The sequence below is a fragment of the Suillus subaureus genome (genome assembly GCF_016647635.1).
Source record: "Suillus subaureus strain MN1 chromosome Unknown BJ212scaffold_24, whole genome shotgun sequence".
NCBI classification, from domain to species: Eukaryota; Fungi; Basidiomycota; class Agaricomycetes; order Boletales; family Suillaceae; genus Suillus; species Suillus subaureus.
In genome coordinates, this window is record NW_024538580.1 from 232184 (window position 1) to 251058 (window position 18875).

Sequence of the window (18875 nt, forward strand, 5' to 3'; positions counted from 1 at the left end):
CATGTCGTTCCACTGTAGCCTTACCACATACCATCCATGCCAGTAAATACCCGATGATCTAAATCCTGTACATTACACCATTTTATTACACCGCGAACTGTATACTACAATTTTCTTGTTCTACTGCTTTGAGCCTTGTTTGCAAGGCCCTGTGCTTGATGCTTCATTTCCGTGGAGAACTGATCCTGTGTCGCTTTTTTCTCTACACGACGTACTTGACGTTGGGCCTTGACAACCTGTTTGCGAGCTTTCTTGTCTTCCTTGGATTCGTCGCGCGGGCGGGATATAGTTTGTTTGGCCGCTGGTCGGTGAAGCGTTAGCGGAGCATCATTGGCGCAGTCAAACAAATATTTACCTGAAGGTTCTCGGGAATCTTCTTCATATTCTGCAACGGATTGTAAGCGATGACGAGCTTTTCGCGACTCCGGGGCTTGAGAATCGCCGTTTAAAGTGGGAAGACCGGTCTTGGAATCAAGTGTGATTTTCGGAACCGGCTTCGATGCTCGCGCACGGATCACGCGGGGATGGTTCTCCAGGTTGGAATACGTTGCTATTCTGCTTCAGATGCGAGTTTGCATGAAACGATTCGACTCACTCAATACCGTTTCACAGTCCCATGTATCCCCTTTCTCTGCAGCACTATATCCGACGAAAAGTCGGTCATCATCTAGCTCCTCGTCATCATCATCATCTGCTGATCTTATCCGTACCCGCTCATCCTGGCCCATTGCTTGACGCAGGGTGTTAAGTTTCTCTGGGCCTGAGTCCCCCGGAAGCACTGGCTTTAGTTTTCTGCCAAGCATCTCATAGTTGTCCATGAAGTCGTCCATTATGGCCTCGAAATCTTCTCGCGAGGTAACGAGCTCTGGAGCTTCGTCTGATAAATCAGATGAAAGGTCATCATTCTCTTCCTCGACCTCTTCTCCCTCACCAGAGCCATACTCTTTCTCCATTAGCTGCAAGTGATCAAAACAATGACCTGGCAAAGTTGACTACAATTACCTGATCGAAGCGCTCATCTAATGTCATTAGCGTTTCTGTGCGGTACATTGATGAACTGCTCATGCTGTATCCAGATGCATCGGAAGTGCCTTTGCGCCTGCGCTTTCCACCAATGACAGGTAGCTTTGGTAAAGTTCCGATGGTGTCCCCTCCATCCGAGTGCAGTTCGTCGTCGGAGTTGCTGGGTGGAGGTGCATCCTTTTGTTCTTTCTTGAACTGGGCGAAGCGCACTTCCCAGCTATCAGGGTCTTCGTGGTCCTCTGTGGAAGGGCCATCCTGCGGGGTATCACCGTCCTCACAGAACTGGAAACCAAATTCTTCATCCTCGTCTCGCTGTCCCTCTGCTATCAGCTCGCCAAAAAAGTCATCCTCTAAGCCATCATCTACAAACGCATCATCTTCCAATGCTTCGAGAACCTGTCGGAGATGCGGGTCCATGTCCGGCTGAAAACCTGCGATCGATGAGGGAACAGCTTCCTGTGACTCATAGTTCCTGGGAATCTCAGATGCGGATGGTAGTGCCTCTGGTGGCAGATCGCGCAAGGAGATCGGATCTTTTGATTTGCCTTTGCCTTTCGATTTTTGAGATGTAGCAGGTGCCTCGATAAGTATACTTTCTACACCCTCTTCCTCTGCACCAGCCGTACGCAGATGCTGCATGTAGTCATACTCAGTGTCGTCGAAATAGACACCATATAATGACGCTTCGCCGACATGAGCGTGAGCGTCATGGGCAACATCATCAGGAGAAAGGAGTGACTCGAGATCGGCCCGACTTTTTCCCTAGAAGCGGGGATTAAATGAGTAGAGGTAGAAAAAATACGTATCGCGTAGTATGCGCACTTTCTTGTCATTCCTTCGTACAAATGCCTTCAGGACATGCTGGCTTGCGTCAGGATCATGAATAAGGGGATCTCGCTGAGATCGGTGCACAAGCTGGAAGTGCTGTGCTCCCGGTTGTCTAAAGATTGATTTTTTGGGCATAGTGCGCCAAACTACAATGACCTGTTTCTTTTGGTTAGTTCTGAATGGTATAAAAGGTGATGAATGTGAGATTCACTTATTCAATCCTCGAGGTAACGACGGTAGTAGGAAATTATACACAGCCACTGAGTCGCGACTGGACATTACGTAATCGTGTCGGTTGTCCCTACGCCGTCACCAATCCCACCCGTGAAGTTTGGAAGACCTGACTCAACAAACGGTCTTCACCTTCAAAGTCCTTTCGTCTTCACTTCTTACATTCATCTTCGTGCAGCCTACGCAAGATTTTTTCAATACGGGCTCAGAATTTCTGGTTATTGCTCTTTGTTCGACCGGCGGTCAATCATGCAACGCGAGCACAGTCGTCGTGGCTTCTCTATATACGTGTTTTCGTTCTAGCCCGCGTTTCATCAGTACTGACACCTTTTTTTTGTATATACTAGTCATCAGAAAGTTGTTCTGGAGATTGACTTCTCCGGCTCTCTCTGGGTACGTTGCACTACAGGCCACTCTGGCGGGCGCTCATACAACAGCATTCTCGAACAGGGTTACACAGAAATCACCCTAATTCCGACTAATCCCAATCTGAGGACTATTCATCTGCACTCCAGGCAATGCAGTATGTGCTGCGCTTGAATTCCGGATGGTTTGTTTAACGTGTTTTCTGCAGCGATTCACTCTGTTTCTGTCGCGTCACACCCAGCGGATTTTGTTCACCATGATCCGCTCGCTCAGATCAGCATCTCAAATCCTCAGGATTGTCATACTTATCCAGAGCTGAAGCGGAAAATATACTCTGCACTGGCCGAAGGTGATGAGGGTGAACTGTCGATTGCAATTCCGAAGGAAGTTTCGATTCGACAAACTGGCCATGCAAACCACTCTCTTGTGAATGGTCATCTCAGTGAAGGTAAGTTTCGGTCTTTGAGGGTTATATGACATGCATTCAATCTTTCACCGTATAAGCTGCTACGCCTGAGCCCCATACCCCTGGCCCCTCTTCCCACACCCCTGCACCCACTCCCGAGTTCATGCCCATTGTAGTCCACATTGTCTTTAGCCTGAGAAATCCCGTGGATGGCATCCAGTTCGTGCTGCCCACCGACTCCTACCCATATGTGAGTAACTTCTATGTTCATGATTAACAAATTCTGATTTTTTTTAGCGCGTACCGCATGCATACACGACACCATCGTCCCCCGACGCTGCGAGATGTTGGGTTCCATGCATCGACAGTTTGTTGGAGAAGTGCACTTGGGAGTTCGAATTCGTCGTTCCTCGCTATCTCGAAGAGCCTGATACCGGTCACCGCGGAGAGAATAGTGATTTTGAAGAGTCCCAAGAGTCTATCCCTACGGTAGTTGTCTGCAGTGGCGACCTCGTGGAACAGGCATGTGATCCACGTATTTCCCATCGGGCGAGCTAACAAAGGTAGCACAGGTTGCACATCCTAACAACTCGAATAAAACCATCTTTTTGTTTTCTCAGGCAGTGCTGACGTCTGTGCAGCATGTCGCCTTTGCTGCTGGCCCATTCCATGTGTATCCAATCCCGACAGAGCTCACATCAGAGGATACGCCTGGCATATCACAGCCTCTGATGCATGCGTTTTGTTTGCCTGGTCACGAAGCTATGCTCCATTCGTCGATTTCATTCCTGCGTTCGGCGATGAACTTCTACAGTACAGAGTTCGGTTCCTACCCGTTTGGGTCATACAAAGTGGTTGCAGTGGACGAGATGCCCATTCAGCGCTTCGACAGCTCAACGCTTTCCATAATTACTGTGGATCTTCTTCACGGCGAGGACTCGATCGAGCAGGTGTTTGAAACCCGGCAGGCACTTAGTCATGCCCTGGCCTGTCAATGGATGGGAATCAACATCCAACAGAAGACGTGGTCGGATACTTGGCTCGTAAATGGTCTTGCGCTGTATATCACTGGCCTATTCGTCCGCAAGCTCCTGGGAAATAACGAGTACCGATACAGACTCAAGCGGGACATGCAACGAGTCGTCGAGTGGGATAACGGATCGATGCCGCCCATCTGCCAACCACAGCACAATGATCCCCCAGACTCTATGGCGTTACCTTTTGTCAACTTGAAGGCGCCCCTCGTGCTGCACATTTTGGATCGACGTCTCGGCAAGTCCGGTACCTCGCTTGGTCTTCCTCGTGTTCTGCCAAAGATTTTCTTGTCAGCAATGAGTGGAGAGTTGCAAAACAATGCTCTATCGACGCACTCGTTCTTGCGTACATGCAGGAAGGTCAGCGGAATTGATCTTCGGTCATTCGCTGAGCAGTGGATCTACGGTAGTGGTTGTCCAGCGTTCGGGTTCTCTGCTTCTTTCAACAGAAAGAAGATGGCAGTCGAGATCACCATGCGACAAGATTCGCCAGCATATAAGGCGCTCGAGCATAACGAGGTGTCGAAACTGTTGCACAAGCCCGTGCCATTCTTTGAGGTACGTTTGCGAGCAGTTGCACCCTGATCAAGCCCTCACCAGCCTCTGAAGGGCCAAATGACTGTTCGGATCCATGAGGCAGATGGCACCCCATATGAGCACGTTTTAGACATTCGCTCGTCCTTCAAACGTTTTGAGGTCCCTTTCAACACGAAGTATAAACGTATCCGACGAAACACTAAGAGATACTTGGCACGACAAGCGGCTGCTCAAGCTGCAGCAGAAGGTGACGCCGAAGCTGCCGAAGCCATGGGTTTGATCGACATGGGTTTTGGACTCGAGATCTGGGAAAAGGAAAAGGAGCGAGAAAACTGGAAGGTAGCTGACTGGACAGAGGAGGATGAGCAGGTGATGTCGGGTGCAACGTACGAATGGATCCGCATGGACGCCGATTTTGAATGGATCGCTGCTATCGCTTTTGAACAGCCCGACTTTATGTGGGTGTCGCAGTTGCAGCGAGATCGTGATGTCGTTGCGCAGCTGGAAGTGAGTTATTTGTTGACAATCCGTCTTCCTGGCTTGAACTTTCGTAGGCTGTTAATGCTCTCGCAAAGCAATCCACCGCCATCGTTTCGAGTACATTCACCAAGACAGTGCTCGTCTCCAATTACTATTATCGCATTCGGTGTGAGGCTGCGATGGCCCTAGTGCACGTCAGTGTTTTTAGATTTGTTACCTTTTGAAGGTTGTATCTGACGTGAAAACATCAGTGCGCCATTCGGAAACTTGATTTCTTAGGACTATTTCATCTGTTCAAGTTGTTCCTTCGCTACTGCTACGACCCGGAAGACCCCAACCAAGATTTATTCGCTCATACTTACGTCCCAAAGCCTAATGACTTCTCTGACCTGGCGGAATACTTTGTACGAAAGGTGTGTCTTCAGGATGCTACCTCTATCTTGCAACTCATGAATCTTCAGAGCCTCGTTCACGCAATATCTCAAGTGCGGTTTGAGAACGGCAAGACACCTTCAGTGGTTCGTCAGTTCCTTGTCGACCAACTTCGTTACAACGACAACACAGCCAATCCAGTTAGTACAATTTTGTCACAAGTAGTTACTGATTTCACCGCTCTTCAGTACTCGGACGCATTCTACATATGCACTATGATTTCAGCTGTTGCCTGTGCAACTGTCTCGATCGCTCCTCCAGAACGTGGCGAGCTCCTTCGCGAAGAAGTTCGGTCGGAGCACACCACCGAGGATGCCAACTTGATGAAGCAGGCGATTGACGAGGTCAGCAGGTATCGGAGCATGGACAGACTCATCCCATCACCGAAGAATGTAGTCACCACTGCAGTATTGGAAGTGAGTGGCCTCCTACATCAGCGGCCATCTCGCATTAAAGACTTTAACCTCAGTTCTACTTGATTCTGACTACTGCGAACCTCATCCCGAACGATCTCCGGGTCTTCTTCCCTCTTACCCGGTATGTTATAATGATCATAAATTTTACTTCATCTGATTGTCTCTCAGTGAAGGTAATTATACTCAAGTTCGTCTTGCCGCCTTCGATGGCCTTTTCATGTCTAAGTGGTACACACCCGCCATTATGCGCTACGTATTGGCTGTCATGGCAAACGATCCATCTCGCGTGGTCCGGAGACATGTGGCCCGTAGCGCATGCCAAAGCTTAGCTCTTTTGGTGTCCATGGGGGAGATGAAGAACTCAATCAAGGATACAGAGTCGCTGCTCATCGAGGAAGATGGCTCTCTGCCAGAGAAATCGAAAGAAGCGAAGAAGAGCGAGGTCGACATGATGATCAAGGTTCTCAGGAAAGACAGAGAAATCGGCAAGAATGAGGTGTTGCGGGAGTTTCTGATGTCTATTGCTCTGTGAGTCCCCCGAGATCATGTTGTGCGACTGTCCGCTCACGGATCAATCGGCCTGAAGTGCACCGGATATCGACCAGGAAGTGCGCTGGGGTATCATCAAGCTGGCTGATATTGTCCTCCGGGGAGTTGAAGAGACTCCGCCGAAGGTTACTATTCATCTACCTCCTACGCCTGTGACTGAAGCCCCGCCCTCGCTTCCGGCGGTGAAGGTGCTGCCAAAAGTCTCACGACCTCTCAAGTCCGGGGGACCGCCTGCTCGGGTGCCTGTTGTTGCATCTACTGCCCCTAAGCTAAAAATCATGCCTGGTAGTGCCCAAGTCCGAAGTTCTAGTTCATCTGTCACTGCATCCGCTATTCCAACGCCTCCAGTTCGCACCGGTTCCATGGCTCCGCCCCCAGTTCCTGCGAAACCCAAAGGCAAACCCAAACCAAAGCCTATGAATGGTGTCAGGCCCCCTCATATCCCGAAGGCACAGTCGGCTGGAATGAGCTTGAATGATTTGCGTGCAAGCCGTAATGCACTCAAGAAACTCAAGATGCATAAGAGCGCAGTGCTTTTCATGCAACCAGTGGATCCTGTTCGAGACCATGCTCCAAAGTTTGTATCTTGATAATGATCTTCGACTTTTTCTGACGCAATAACATAGCTATTATGAGGTCATCAAGAATCCTATGGACCTCAGCACCATGGGCGCCAAAGTCGAGGCGGGCATGTACAAGGACCGTTTTGTCTTCGAGGCAGACTTCCGTCTCATGATAGGAAATGCAAAGCAGTACAACCCTTCCGGAACGTACGCCCACACCGAGGCGATTTTTTTAGAAACGTTTTTTGAAAAACGTGAGTTCAATGGCACAAAATCATCGGTTTTTCTTACCTTTGCCCAGTTTGGAACCGCATTCAGAAGACTCTCGAAGCTGCTAGCAAGAATGCAGAGCCTGCGCCTGAGAACTTGCCCACTATCGTAGTGAAGAAACCTGGAACTGCTGCATTAATGCCTCCTGTGGTCTCAGCCCCGCCACCTCCACAAGCAGAGTCGGAGGCTCCAGCACGTCCGACCATCAAGCTCAAGGTCGGTGGTCCACAGGCCAAGGCACCGCAAGCTGAGCCCTCGAAGAAGGCGGCGGAGCCTAAGGCTTTACAGAAACCCAAACAACCTCGCAAGCCCAAAGCCATTGATGAGGCACCTCCGCCTTACGTCGATGATGGATCCCATGACCTGCTGCAAGAAGTAATCGCTATCGAGCGAGAGAAAGATGAGGAGAAGCGCACCCGGAAAACCAAGGATCCCGTTCGGGAATCACCTCCCCCTGCAAAAGCTTCAGACAGTGGACCACCTGGAAAACGCAGAAAGACGAGTGCTGACGACGATAGTGGCGAGATACTGATGTTAGCCCCGTCCCTCTCCAGGAAGGAAAAGCCTGGCGTTCCCTCTTTGAGCTCTAGCACTCCAACTGTGGAGCCATCCGGTACGCCTACGCCTGCCCCTGCGCCTAAAGTGTCTCTTGGCAAACCGAAGAAAGAGAAAGCTGCAAATCTTCGTGATTCAGAATCTGCCTCCGAACCTCCGCGCACCTCCATCAAAGGCAAAGAGAGAGAAGTTGTACCTAGCAATACCCCAACGCCATCAAAGCCTCGTAAGGTGCAGGCGTCGGCTCCACTCAATGAGAAGAAGTGTCGGGAAATTTTGAAGGTTCTTCTCAGGGTTCCAGAGAGCGTTATATTCGCTCAGCCTGTAGACCCTGAGAGAGACGGATGTCCTACGTATGTGACATCTTGCACTATCACAACTAACATTAACATTGATATAGGTATTACGAGGAGATCAAACACCCGATGGACTTTGGTACTATGACCCAGCGTTTGAACGAGAGCAAGTACTCAACCATGGAGGACTTCCAAAAAGATGTCGAGTTGGTGTTCAGTAACTGTCGAAAATTCAACCCACCCACTACGTATCCCGTCAACTGTGCGGATGCGGTGGAGAAAGTCTTCAAGAAAGAATGGGCGAAGGTGATAGAGAAGAAGCTTTCATGGACGGAGAAGAGGAGCTTACAAGCGCTGATGACTCAATTGGTGAAGGAGGATGTGTAGGTTTTTGTTCTGTCTATGGTAGTTCAAGTGCGCTAACTTTACCGCAGCTCTTGGGTGTTCCGAGATCCTGTCGATCCTGTCCTGTTGGGCATCCCGACGTATTTTGACGTCATACCGAAGAAGGATGCAAGAGACTTGAGAACGATCCGCCAGAAGTTGGACACTGACAAGTACGACTCGACCGATGCATTTGAGGCAGACATCAACCTCATGATCCACAACGCTATTACCTTCAATGGCGCGGACTCTGAGGTCGGGTACATCGCGGTGGCCCTGCGTGACCGGGTTAAGGAGCTGTTTGGTGGAGCCAAGCCGAGTACGGGGACCAAGAAGCGCAAGGACGGTGAGAAAGGGACACCTCAGCCGTCGAAGAAGGTGAAGCTCGGCTGAGCATCGTATGTTAAATTACTATAAGTCAAGCAAATAATACATTTGTATCTATTATTACTCGCTATTCTTTGCTATGTAATTGCTGTCGCGGTAGTCATGTACATGTCGAGCTATCACCGAAAATTAAAGTTTTGTTGAAATCATCGAGTTCCAACTTTCCTAGTCCTCGTTAGCCTCCAACGATACAAGGCGTGATAGTCGATATCTATTTACGTGAGAATCCTTAATCTATAACCTTTTCAGGGTGTCGCAATGTGGATACCAATTCCTCCAGGTTGGAACGTTGTACCGGTAAGATTGCCAGAGGCAGTGGGGATCTCGTAGACGGAAAATACGCGTTGTACCTGTTTCGTCGCATTGGTAATCCAGCCCAATCCTACATCCACGTAAGGTACGTAGACATCGGAGTTCGTGTTGTTCATGTTGACAACAAGGAGCAAGTATGAAGTGCCATTGTACCAGAGACCAGCATCCACGCCCTGATAGTTGTAGCGGACAGATGTAACGTTTGGGTCAACTAAGAAGGGCTGGACGTATTCTTGGATGAGAACGGTGAGGTCAGTTGCTGTCCCCTCGATCGTCGATACATTGCCGGTTGTGGTCGGGTATTGGTAAGACTTGGAACCTGGGTTAAGTTAGTTTTTTTCATACGCGCGGTATCAGCATGAACTCACCTAGAGCACCGTGGCTGAAGGAAGTGAATCCCATAGCAGCCCATTGCAAGCCAGTGGGAGTTGTGTTCCAGTATCTGTAATGAGGGTCAAAACACAGGTCGTGTTGGGCACTCAAGGTGACTTACGCGCCATTACCGAAAGCTTGGGGTGTGGTCCACACAGACTTGGTGCGCTCAAAGCCCAAGATGTTGAGTCTATCTTTGAAAGTCTGGACACGGGCCTTAACATCCCATGTCTGCCCTTGACAGTTGTCGCAACCACAGTGACCAAAGTCCGGGGTACACTCTGTGTTCCACACAGGAGACCATGTCGCATTGATACCAATAGGATAAGCATCCTACACCAGGGTTAGAAGCGCAAGTGATAGAAATATGATGAGTAGCTCACCTGTAGAACGATATCAGCTCCCTTGATGTAAGGCGAGAAGTTGTAGTCTTGGCAATTCAGAACAATAGAGACTGGATGATATCCGTCCAACTGGTAAATCAAGTCATACGTTGCCTGCGCCGCATTTTGGGGATCAGAGTTGCCATCGGGCTCGTGTGCGGTCTCCCAGTTTAATAGGTTGGGAATCGAGGCATAAGTGTTCACTTGTTGGGCGACGGCACTCAGGTTTTGGTAGTTCCTGAATACAAAGATATCAATGATCGTAAGATAAGATGATAAAGTCTGACATACGATCGCATATCATAAACAATGTACATGCCGGCACTGATGGTCTTGTTAATGACTTGTTGGAAGATAGTGAGATTATTATAAGGAGGAATCGGGTGAAGCTATGGAGTAGACTATCAGCATGGGACATATCAGATTATCACAAAACATACAGTGTTAAACCTAGATAAATAATTGAATAATTGCTTAGGAGAGATAGCAATGAAAGACGAACCCATCGGCTTTGAGCTGATCGATCATAGACAAATTTGTCGCCAAGTACTGTTCGAAATTTATGTAGAATCCCTGAGGGACGAAGGGCGCAAATGCACCACCCTTGCCACTTGCAGGCCGCACCCAGAGCGCACCAGTGCGCAAGTCGGTCTTCGTGACAGAAGCATTTGTGTCAGGGAGATACAAAAGGGATGAAGTGGTATTGAATTTCTGCTCGTTTGCAGGCTGAGACCCCGAAGACGAAGGGGCAGAATATGTGGCAGAGCAGGTGACATTGTATGCGGCCTTCTGAGCGTTGAGCATGCTGATATCTACGGGAATTTGAATGCCGGTAGCGTTCAGAGGAACGTTCGCAGTGGTGTGGATGGAGCCCACGTTGATGGTGACACTGAGGCTTCCTAAGCTATTGGAGCCGCTAGAAGAGCTCGAGTTGGAAGGAAGTGAGATGAGCTCAGCACCGGTGATCCAATCATAAACAATTGGTGTGTCGACTACAAATGCTGCACTCTTCGCATCTTCCTCGAGGTATGGACGGAAGACAGGGGCACAGCGGAACGACAGAAGCGGTTCGACGCTTTGTGTGGGCAAAACAAACTGTCCGCCAGGGGGCACCACAGACTGATTTGCCATATAGTTCTTTCCGCACCTAGAAATACTTAGGAATAAGCAAGCAGGGTGCGTGATGGAAGTCATACGTACCATGTCTGAGCAAGCGAACCTCGAACTAGGCCGGCGGCCACCATAGCCATGAAGCCTTTGTTATACTTCATTTTCGGTCTCCTCGGGCTGGTGGGAGATTTGCTGATAAGAACGAAGGGATGCGTTGGTGTGAGGATCCCCGCTGACCAGTCCATCACAATTTATACGATGTCTAGCTGCTTACTAAGGCTGGTAAGGGTCACCGTGAGCAACAGGCTGCGCAGCAGGGCTCTACGTGTGGACCGCTACTAGTGTACTTACGTACCGTATCATTATTGTCATAGCTGCGCACATAACAGCGCTGGAGTTGAAGCCGTGCAGATTTACACAACGGTTGCCGAACGAGTTTTATAGACCTGATGGGGCAAACCTAAACAGCTAGTTCGAAACAAGCAGTGCAACGTTAGTGTACTAATATCGATGAAAACCAACTAGCGTGATATGACTGGCATTATGTACCTTATAGCGAAAGTAAAGAGGCATACGAGGATTCCGTGGACGACGTCCAAGCTCAGTTAGAGCGGGCAAATGGATTGCAAATGGACTGTATGAGTGACAGCATTAGTCCGAATGACGCGGTGGTAGATGGCAACTTGTTACGTCCGTACTAATACATGAACGAGAAGAAAAATAGGGTACGGGTGAAAACTCTTTGAGCAGTTATTAACACGGTTAATTAGCATGTCGCTCGCAGGGAATTATAACAAGCAAGTTACTATTAACAAGTTTTTAACAATCACGTGACCAAAAATTCAAAATTTTCGCTGAGTTCTCTACCAGTTGGTCCACTCGGTGTCCGCATCCTCCAGGTCACTACATCCATCACTGCTGTGGCTGTCATTTGCTAGAGCCTGGTCAGCTACACTCTCATGTTTATCTGACAAGATCCTTGTCACAATTGGTGCATGGATATCCACTTCAGCCTTGACCTTGAAGGCTGAATCTTGAGCTGGCACAGATGTGACTGCCTCATCTAGCCAAGTATATTCTTCATTGAGCATCTATTCCTCTCTGTCAGTGGTGTCCATGGATAAATAGCTGAATATGGGTATCATAGGACTGAGTATCCTCCTTGGTTTAGAGACAAGACACATTCTTGGTATCCCCAAGTGTTTCTCTACAGAGATAATGCACTTCTCTGGTGCCAATATGGCAGCCTTGTTTACAGACCTATGGTGTGGCTTGATACTTTGCAGCCCAACAGACAATGATTTGACCTGGGACTGGGTTGTCCTTGTCAATGATACCTGGGAGGCACATGGTTGAGCTGTTGCTGCTTGTCAGTCATACTTACCAGGCTTGTTTGACAACCCTCCTTGCAACCCTGCAGAGAAGATCAACACTCACTACAAAGCCTGTGAATTCATTACATGGCTTTTTGGGCTTGCACCAGCACTGCTGCATGGTGTTCTCCCTCAAAAATACTGGCAGAATTTCTGCAAGTTCACACAAGCACTGTGGATTATGAGTCAATACAGCATCACCCCTGCCCAAGTCACTGAAGCTTTCACACTGTTTGTGGAATGGGAACTTGAGTTTGAAAACTTGTACTATCAACGTAGAGCTGACCATATTCACTTCATCTGGCCTTGTGCTCACCTATCAAATCATCTCACACCTGAATGCCTTTGTGTCAGATTGCCTATTTGCTCTTTGCAATGGACAATGGAGAGGACCTTTGCAGATATTGAATTTGATCTTTGCCAGCCCAAACTTCCCTATGCATGTCTAACTCAAGTTTGCCTCATCCAGTGTCAAATAAATGCTGTGAAAGTGATGTTCCCCCATCTACAACCACCTTCTAATTTCCATCCATGGTATTCATTTGATGTTGGAGATGGCTACATTTTACTGCAAGCATGAGAGAAGTGGGCAAGGTATCCAGACATGGTGTGACAATCATACTGGCACTAGGCACATATGATCAATAGCATGGTTCTTCTCACCTTCAGGAAAGGAGATAAAGCACAGATCATTAAATCCATATATATTGACCCATCCACTCTTACTCTGGTCTGGTCCTAGGAATCTGCCCTCCCATGTCCTATCCATGTCCACCTATCTCTGCTGGTGCGTTATTTTTCCCAAATGTCATTGCTAAATGAGCTGCAGGTCTTATTACACGTCTACTCATGTTCTGCAGCACATGATGTCTTATTACCTATAGACTCATTGTGCATTCACTAACTACACTACAATTCTTGCCTACGCATTCCGGACATTCATGTGCTACAATATAAATGACCACAGTACATACAATTGAGTAGTTCCCTTTCCCCCAGACTCAGCTCTATAGGAGAGTCATTCTTGTGTTATTTTTGTCTTAGGATAAATAAAGTTGCCAACTGCCTAGTACCAATTACTTCTTCACAACTGGAGCCCACCGTGAGGGGGCAATTTGAAGCTGGAAGGCAGATTGCTTAGGTCAAATGAAACCCAAGAGCTTCACACACTTGCAGACATCTTGCAAGAAGACTTTTTCTACCTGGTACTTCAGAACATTGAAGAAGAAACCAAAGCAGGACCATCCAACTCACATACCCATTCCTCTTCAGAAGCCTCTGTTATCTGGAACCTCACTTCCAACTCACCCCTAACAGAACCAGAGTCCAAGGGGGAAGATACTCACTTCCCTGGATCATTCAACCACTCACTACCCCAAGTCCCATTCATTACTTTAGACACTCCATCCACTGAATCATCACTTACCCCTTTGAATCCTACCCATCACCCATCACCCAAAAGGCAAAACCTGTTCACACCCACACCTTTCCTACCTGTAACCACTTCCTCTCTGTGTAGACACTTAGCCATGCTCCCACCTACTTTACCTGACCCCACATGCCATACCCCTTCAGCCCCACAAGGTCCCACGCCATCTCAAACCCCTATCACACAACCTGCAGCCATGACTACCCCATATAAAATGCCTCTCTGAGGAACCAATGTGGCACCCAAATTCAATGGAATGCCCACATGGCTACTCCCATTCTTTGAGGACGTGGAACAACTGGCCAACTATGCTAATCTAGATCAGGAAAAGCACATCAAGGCAGCACTTCAATACACACCCATCAGTGAATCAGAAACTTGGGCATGCAGGCCCACAGCCAAAGGGAATGATTGGAATAAGTTCATTGAAGCTATAAAGGCTATGTATCCAGGATATAACAATGACTGCTGCTATACTTGTATTGACCTAGAGAACCTCTGTGTAGAACAAGCCTGCATCCTGATATGCTCCAAGGAAGAGTTAGGGCAATACTACCACAACTTCCTCAAAGTCTCACAATACCTGATTGACAAACAATGGTTAGTGGAACTAGAATGCAGTAGATTTTTCCTCCAGGGGGTCCACTCAACGGCCAATGCAGCTATCAGGCAAAGGCTCAAGATAAAACTTGTCACTCACCACCCTGATGACCCATACATACTGGATCAGGTATACAAGGCTGCTGTTTTCTTATTACCTAGCATTGCTTCTACTGCGGTACCCATCCAACCACCAGTGCGGCCCTCTGCAACTACAACCCAAGCAAGCGGACCTTCTACACCCACCCTGAAACCCAATGCAGGAACCGTGGTAAAGAAGGAATACAGCCAACTGTGGTATAACAGTTATTACTTTTGTGGAGGAGACCATTTTACGAAGACTTGTGTGATGTGCAACAAGTACGCAAGGGAAGGTAAGATAAGCATCACCTCTGATAACAAGATTGTTATGCCCAATGGTCGCGGCATTCCCAGGAGGCAAGGAGATGGAAACTTCAAGCAGTGCATTGACAAATTCTTGCACAACGGACCTGCAACAGGTGCCAATGCTATGGTCCTTGGTAACATGTACTGTCATGCTGAACCTACCATCCAAGCAGTGTTTGATATTGAGCCTTGCGCATTCATGCACACATGCACTAACATCCAGGAAGATTTAAGCAAAGATGACAAAGAATTGACATGCCTTGAACAAGAAGCTACCAGGGCACATGAAGCGTTTGCAGTGGTAAAAGCAGATCATGCTAACTGCAAAGTGGACAAAGGTAAAAATGTGTGGTTTGATGGCATCAACATACCACCACATCCCAAGCCAGGTCCATCATCAAGAACCACTGATGCGGTGGAAGAAGTTGTTTCCCCACAGGTAAAGGCATCCAGGTCAAAGGCCACTAGTGCCCCTAATAAAGGCACAGTGGTTGTGACACCTGTGAGTTCCTCATCTGCACCCAGTATGGTCTCCTCATCTTCAAGCCCCATGACCTCTTCTTCATCCTATGAACTGCTGGCCGCCAACCAACCCTCAACACAGTTCAGATACTCCTTCCTTCTGGAAGACAAGGATGTGGACAAATGCGTAGTTGACCACATGCTAGACTCCACCATCAGCATACCTATGCACAAATTAATAGTGGTATCCACTGACATCTGCAAGGTATTCAAGGAAATGACCACAACCAAGCATGTTACAGTAGGGACTATCTCAGTCAATGAACTAGGTAGCACACCAGGAATGCAAGACTTTCTGAAGAAGTATGATGGCTGCCTGCAAAGGAACAATGATGGACACATTGTGGCTGAACACTTTGAATCCTTGAGATGTATCAGAGTGGTGACACTTCACAGCCAGGTCCTCTCCTGTGTCCTTGACCAAGGTGTAGAGTGCATCATAATGCTGCAATCTGTCTGGTGCATGCTGGGTGGTATTCTGCTAAGATCTGACCACAAGCTAACCATGGAGTCTGTTAATACTTCAACCAATGAGACACTAGGAGTAATAGAGAATCTCCTGCTATACTTCAGTGCAGGAGAAATGCTATTCCAAGTTCAGGTTGTTCTGACTGCTAACTTTGACGTCTTGCTAGGGCACCCATTCTTTATGCTCACCAGTTGCCATGCAGAAGATCTTCCTAATGGAGACCAGGACATCATGCTAATGGACCCAAATTCAGGGAAGGTAATATGCATTCCTACCACGCATTGGGTAAAGAAATGTCCAGGTTGCAAGGCTGGCACACATGCTCCCTCAGGTGCACATAAGAAGGGTTTTTGATGATTGATGATTTGCACAACATGTGAGGAGACAAACAGATTAATTCCTACCCACTGCTCTCTCTTATTTCTCATCCTACTACATTATTTCCCGGTTCTAATTTTTGTCTCACACCAACCATGCAATACCTGCTCTTATGGAGCAAACATGCCTTATTTTCTCTTTCATCCACACAGTTCTCACCATGCTATAATCATGTCATATCTACATGCTCGATTATTGACTGTACATCCATCAACACATTTAACAGTGTATATTTTTTCGACAAAACCCAACATGCACTGGTTTATAAGCTGGTCGCAAAGAAGGTCCACATGGTTCAAACCACCATGCTGCCTGAGTATAGAATCACGAGAAGATTACCTGACAACCCATTGGCTGGCATGCCCCAATTGCCAACCCACCTGCCTGACTTCATCCCAGGTGTCCACTTCACCCAAGAAAGAGCAAATGAATTGGACTTAGACCCTGCTAACTGGTTATGGCTGGAAGAGCTTAAGCTTATATGCTGGCTTGTCCAGACACATGAATTAGCATTCACGTGGGACACAACCGAGCATGGTTGTCTCAATGAAACCTATTTCCCTCCTTACAAAATTCTTACCATCCTGCACACTCCCTGGTCTCAACACAATATCCCATACTGCTGGCAACCCTTGGAGAAGTTATCTGCATCATCAAAGAGAAGATCTAGTCTGGTGTTTATGAACCATCAACTGCAGCCTACCATTTGCAGTGGTTTTGCATGGTCAAGAAAGATGGTAAATCACTGCAATTAGTACATGATCTTCAACCGCTGAATGTGGTAACTATCCAAGACTCATCACTCCCTCCCTTTGTCAAACAATTAGCTGAATCTTTTGCCAGGTATGTGGTATATGGTATGATGGACTTATATTCAGGTTACGATCAGCATGCACTACATGAGGAGTCCCGTGACCTCACAACCTTTGGAACACCACTAGGACCACACTGGCTAACAATGCTCCTGCAAGGGCATGTGAACGTGGTGCAAGTATATCAAGGTGACTCCTGTTTTGCTCTACAGGACAAGATCACAAAGCACACCTCCCCATTTATTGATAACCTCCTGATCAAATCAGTCAAAATGTGCTATCAAAGAGCTGACAGCTCATATGAAACCATAGTGGAAAACCTGGGAATACATTGTTTTATATGGGAGCATTGCATAGTAGTGAACTGCATACTCCAGTGCCTGGAGAATGTAGGTGTAACCATATCCACTACTAAATTTGTCCTAGCTGCACCTACTGCTATCATAGTAGGGCACAAATACACCTTCAAAGGGTGCATACTGGAAGACTCCAAAGTGCAAAAGATATGCAATTGGCTGGAATGCTGCACTGTCACAGAAGTGCACGGCTTTCTAGGTACCTATGGCATCTTGCACATATTTATCAAGGGTTTTTCTAAGAAAGCATGCCTGCTCATCAACCTCACATGCAAGGATGTACCATTCAAATGGAATGAGGAACAACAGGTAGCTATGCAGACCCTGAAGGACTTGATATTAGAGTCTCCCACACTCCTATCACTCAATTACAAATGTGGATGGGAAGTTATCCTTGCAGTTGACACTTCTTCCATCACTATAGGGTTCATACTCCTTCAAATGGGCAAAAACGGCAAATGCTATCCCAGTCGCTTCAGTTCAATTTTGCTCACAGAAGTTGAAAGCTGCTACTCTCAAGTGAAGCTAGAGCTTTACAGCCTATTTTGCATGCTCCACGCGGTATGCATATTTATCTTCAGAGTCACCAACCTAACAGTTGAGGTTAACACAAAATATATAAAAGGCATGATCAATAACCCAGACCTCCAACCTAACACAACCATCAACCAATGGATTGCAGGTATATTGTTATTTCCTTTTACACTTGTTCACATGCCTGCTTCCAAGCATACTGGAGCAGACAGTCTCTCAAGGAGACCACCTGCAGAGTTAGATCCCACAGAGGATGATGACCACAAGGATTGGCTTGACCACTCATACTTGTTCAGCATCGAAATCCTAAATGACTGTAGTTGTGCAATTTCAGGTGCAGGAGCTGATATCATGTGCTACCCATATACCATACCCATGCCAAACCCACTAACCCATCCACCTGCTCTCATTGCATTCCTAGGTACTGCAGAACCTGAACCTGCCAACCTGACCATCCCCCATTCAGAAGCTGCAAAAGCACAAGATGTAAGGATGATAGAAATCCAACGCTTCCTAGAGACCTGCAAAAGACCCACTAACTTATCTGATAATGACTACCAGTCATTTGTCAAAAGCACAGTACAGTACTTTATACTTGACAGAAAATTATGGCAAAAGAACTCACTAGGCAAGCACCAATTGATAGTCCCTGAAGCATGCTGCCTTTGCATCCTGAAGGAAGTGCACAATGACCTTGGACATAAGGGAGTATATTCAACCTGTGCCTGCCTTCTCCTATGTTTCTGGTGGCCTATGATTACTGATGATGTCAAATGGTACAATAGGACATGTCATGAATGCCAGATCAGGCAAATGCGCAAACTGCACATTCCCCCAACTGTACCCATCCCAGGCAGCATATTTAGAAAGATGCATATAGATAGTATGATGATGCCCAAAGTGGGCAGATTTGACTGTCTAATCCATGTGCAGTGTGCACTAACCAGATACCCAGAATGGTGTATGCTACACAAAGAGAACACCAAATCTCTAGGTGCATTCATATTCAAAGAGCTCCTTTGCAGGTGGGGACCTATCACCGAAATTGTTACTGACAATGGACCTGCATTCTGGGCAGCAG

General features: G+C 47.5%; 3 protein-coding genes across 3 annotated transcripts; 1 reads left to right on the forward strand and 2 right to left on the reverse strand.

The window, feature by feature from the left end:
* Positions 1-104: 104 nt before the first annotated feature.
* BJ212DRAFT_1275736 (LTV-domain-containing protein) lies at positions 105-1986 on the reverse strand (the record flags this gene model as incomplete). Its single annotated transcript, XM_041331237.1, has 5 exons — positions 105-301; positions 356-550; positions 596-947; positions 997-1785; positions 1846-1986. The coding sequence occupies 5 exons, from the start codon at positions 1984-1986 to the stop codon at positions 105-107; spliced, it is 1674 nt and encodes a 557-aa protein (XP_041191083.1).
* A 345-nt stretch (positions 1987-2331) lies between these two features.
* Positions 2332-8763, forward strand: BJ212DRAFT_1447902 (uncharacterized protein; the record flags this gene model as incomplete). Its single annotated transcript, XM_041338468.1, has 19 exons — positions 2332-2372; positions 2430-2475; positions 2533-2605; positions 2657-2896; positions 2953-3104; positions 3152-3376; positions 3427-4446; positions 4498-4932; positions 4980-5099; positions 5157-5318; positions 5367-5477; positions 5526-5753; positions 5807-5874; positions 5922-6281; positions 6340-6879; positions 6929-7119; positions 7167-8043; positions 8091-8369; positions 8421-8763. 19 exons carry the CDS (start codon positions 2332-2334, stop codon positions 8761-8763), a joined length of 5511 nt encoding a protein of 1836 aa, XP_041191084.1.
* A 239-nt stretch (positions 8764-9002) lies between these two features.
* BJ212DRAFT_1482679 (uncharacterized protein) lies at positions 9003-11074 on the reverse strand (the record flags this gene model as incomplete). Its single annotated transcript, XM_041340465.1, has 8 exons — positions 9003-9388; positions 9438-9511; positions 9563-9774; positions 9825-10062; positions 10116-10213; positions 10265-10274; positions 10327-10971; positions 11025-11074. 8 exons carry the CDS (start codon positions 11072-11074, stop codon positions 9003-9005), a joined length of 1713 nt encoding a protein of 570 aa, XP_041191085.1.
* Positions 11075-18875: the final 7801 nt, after the last annotated feature.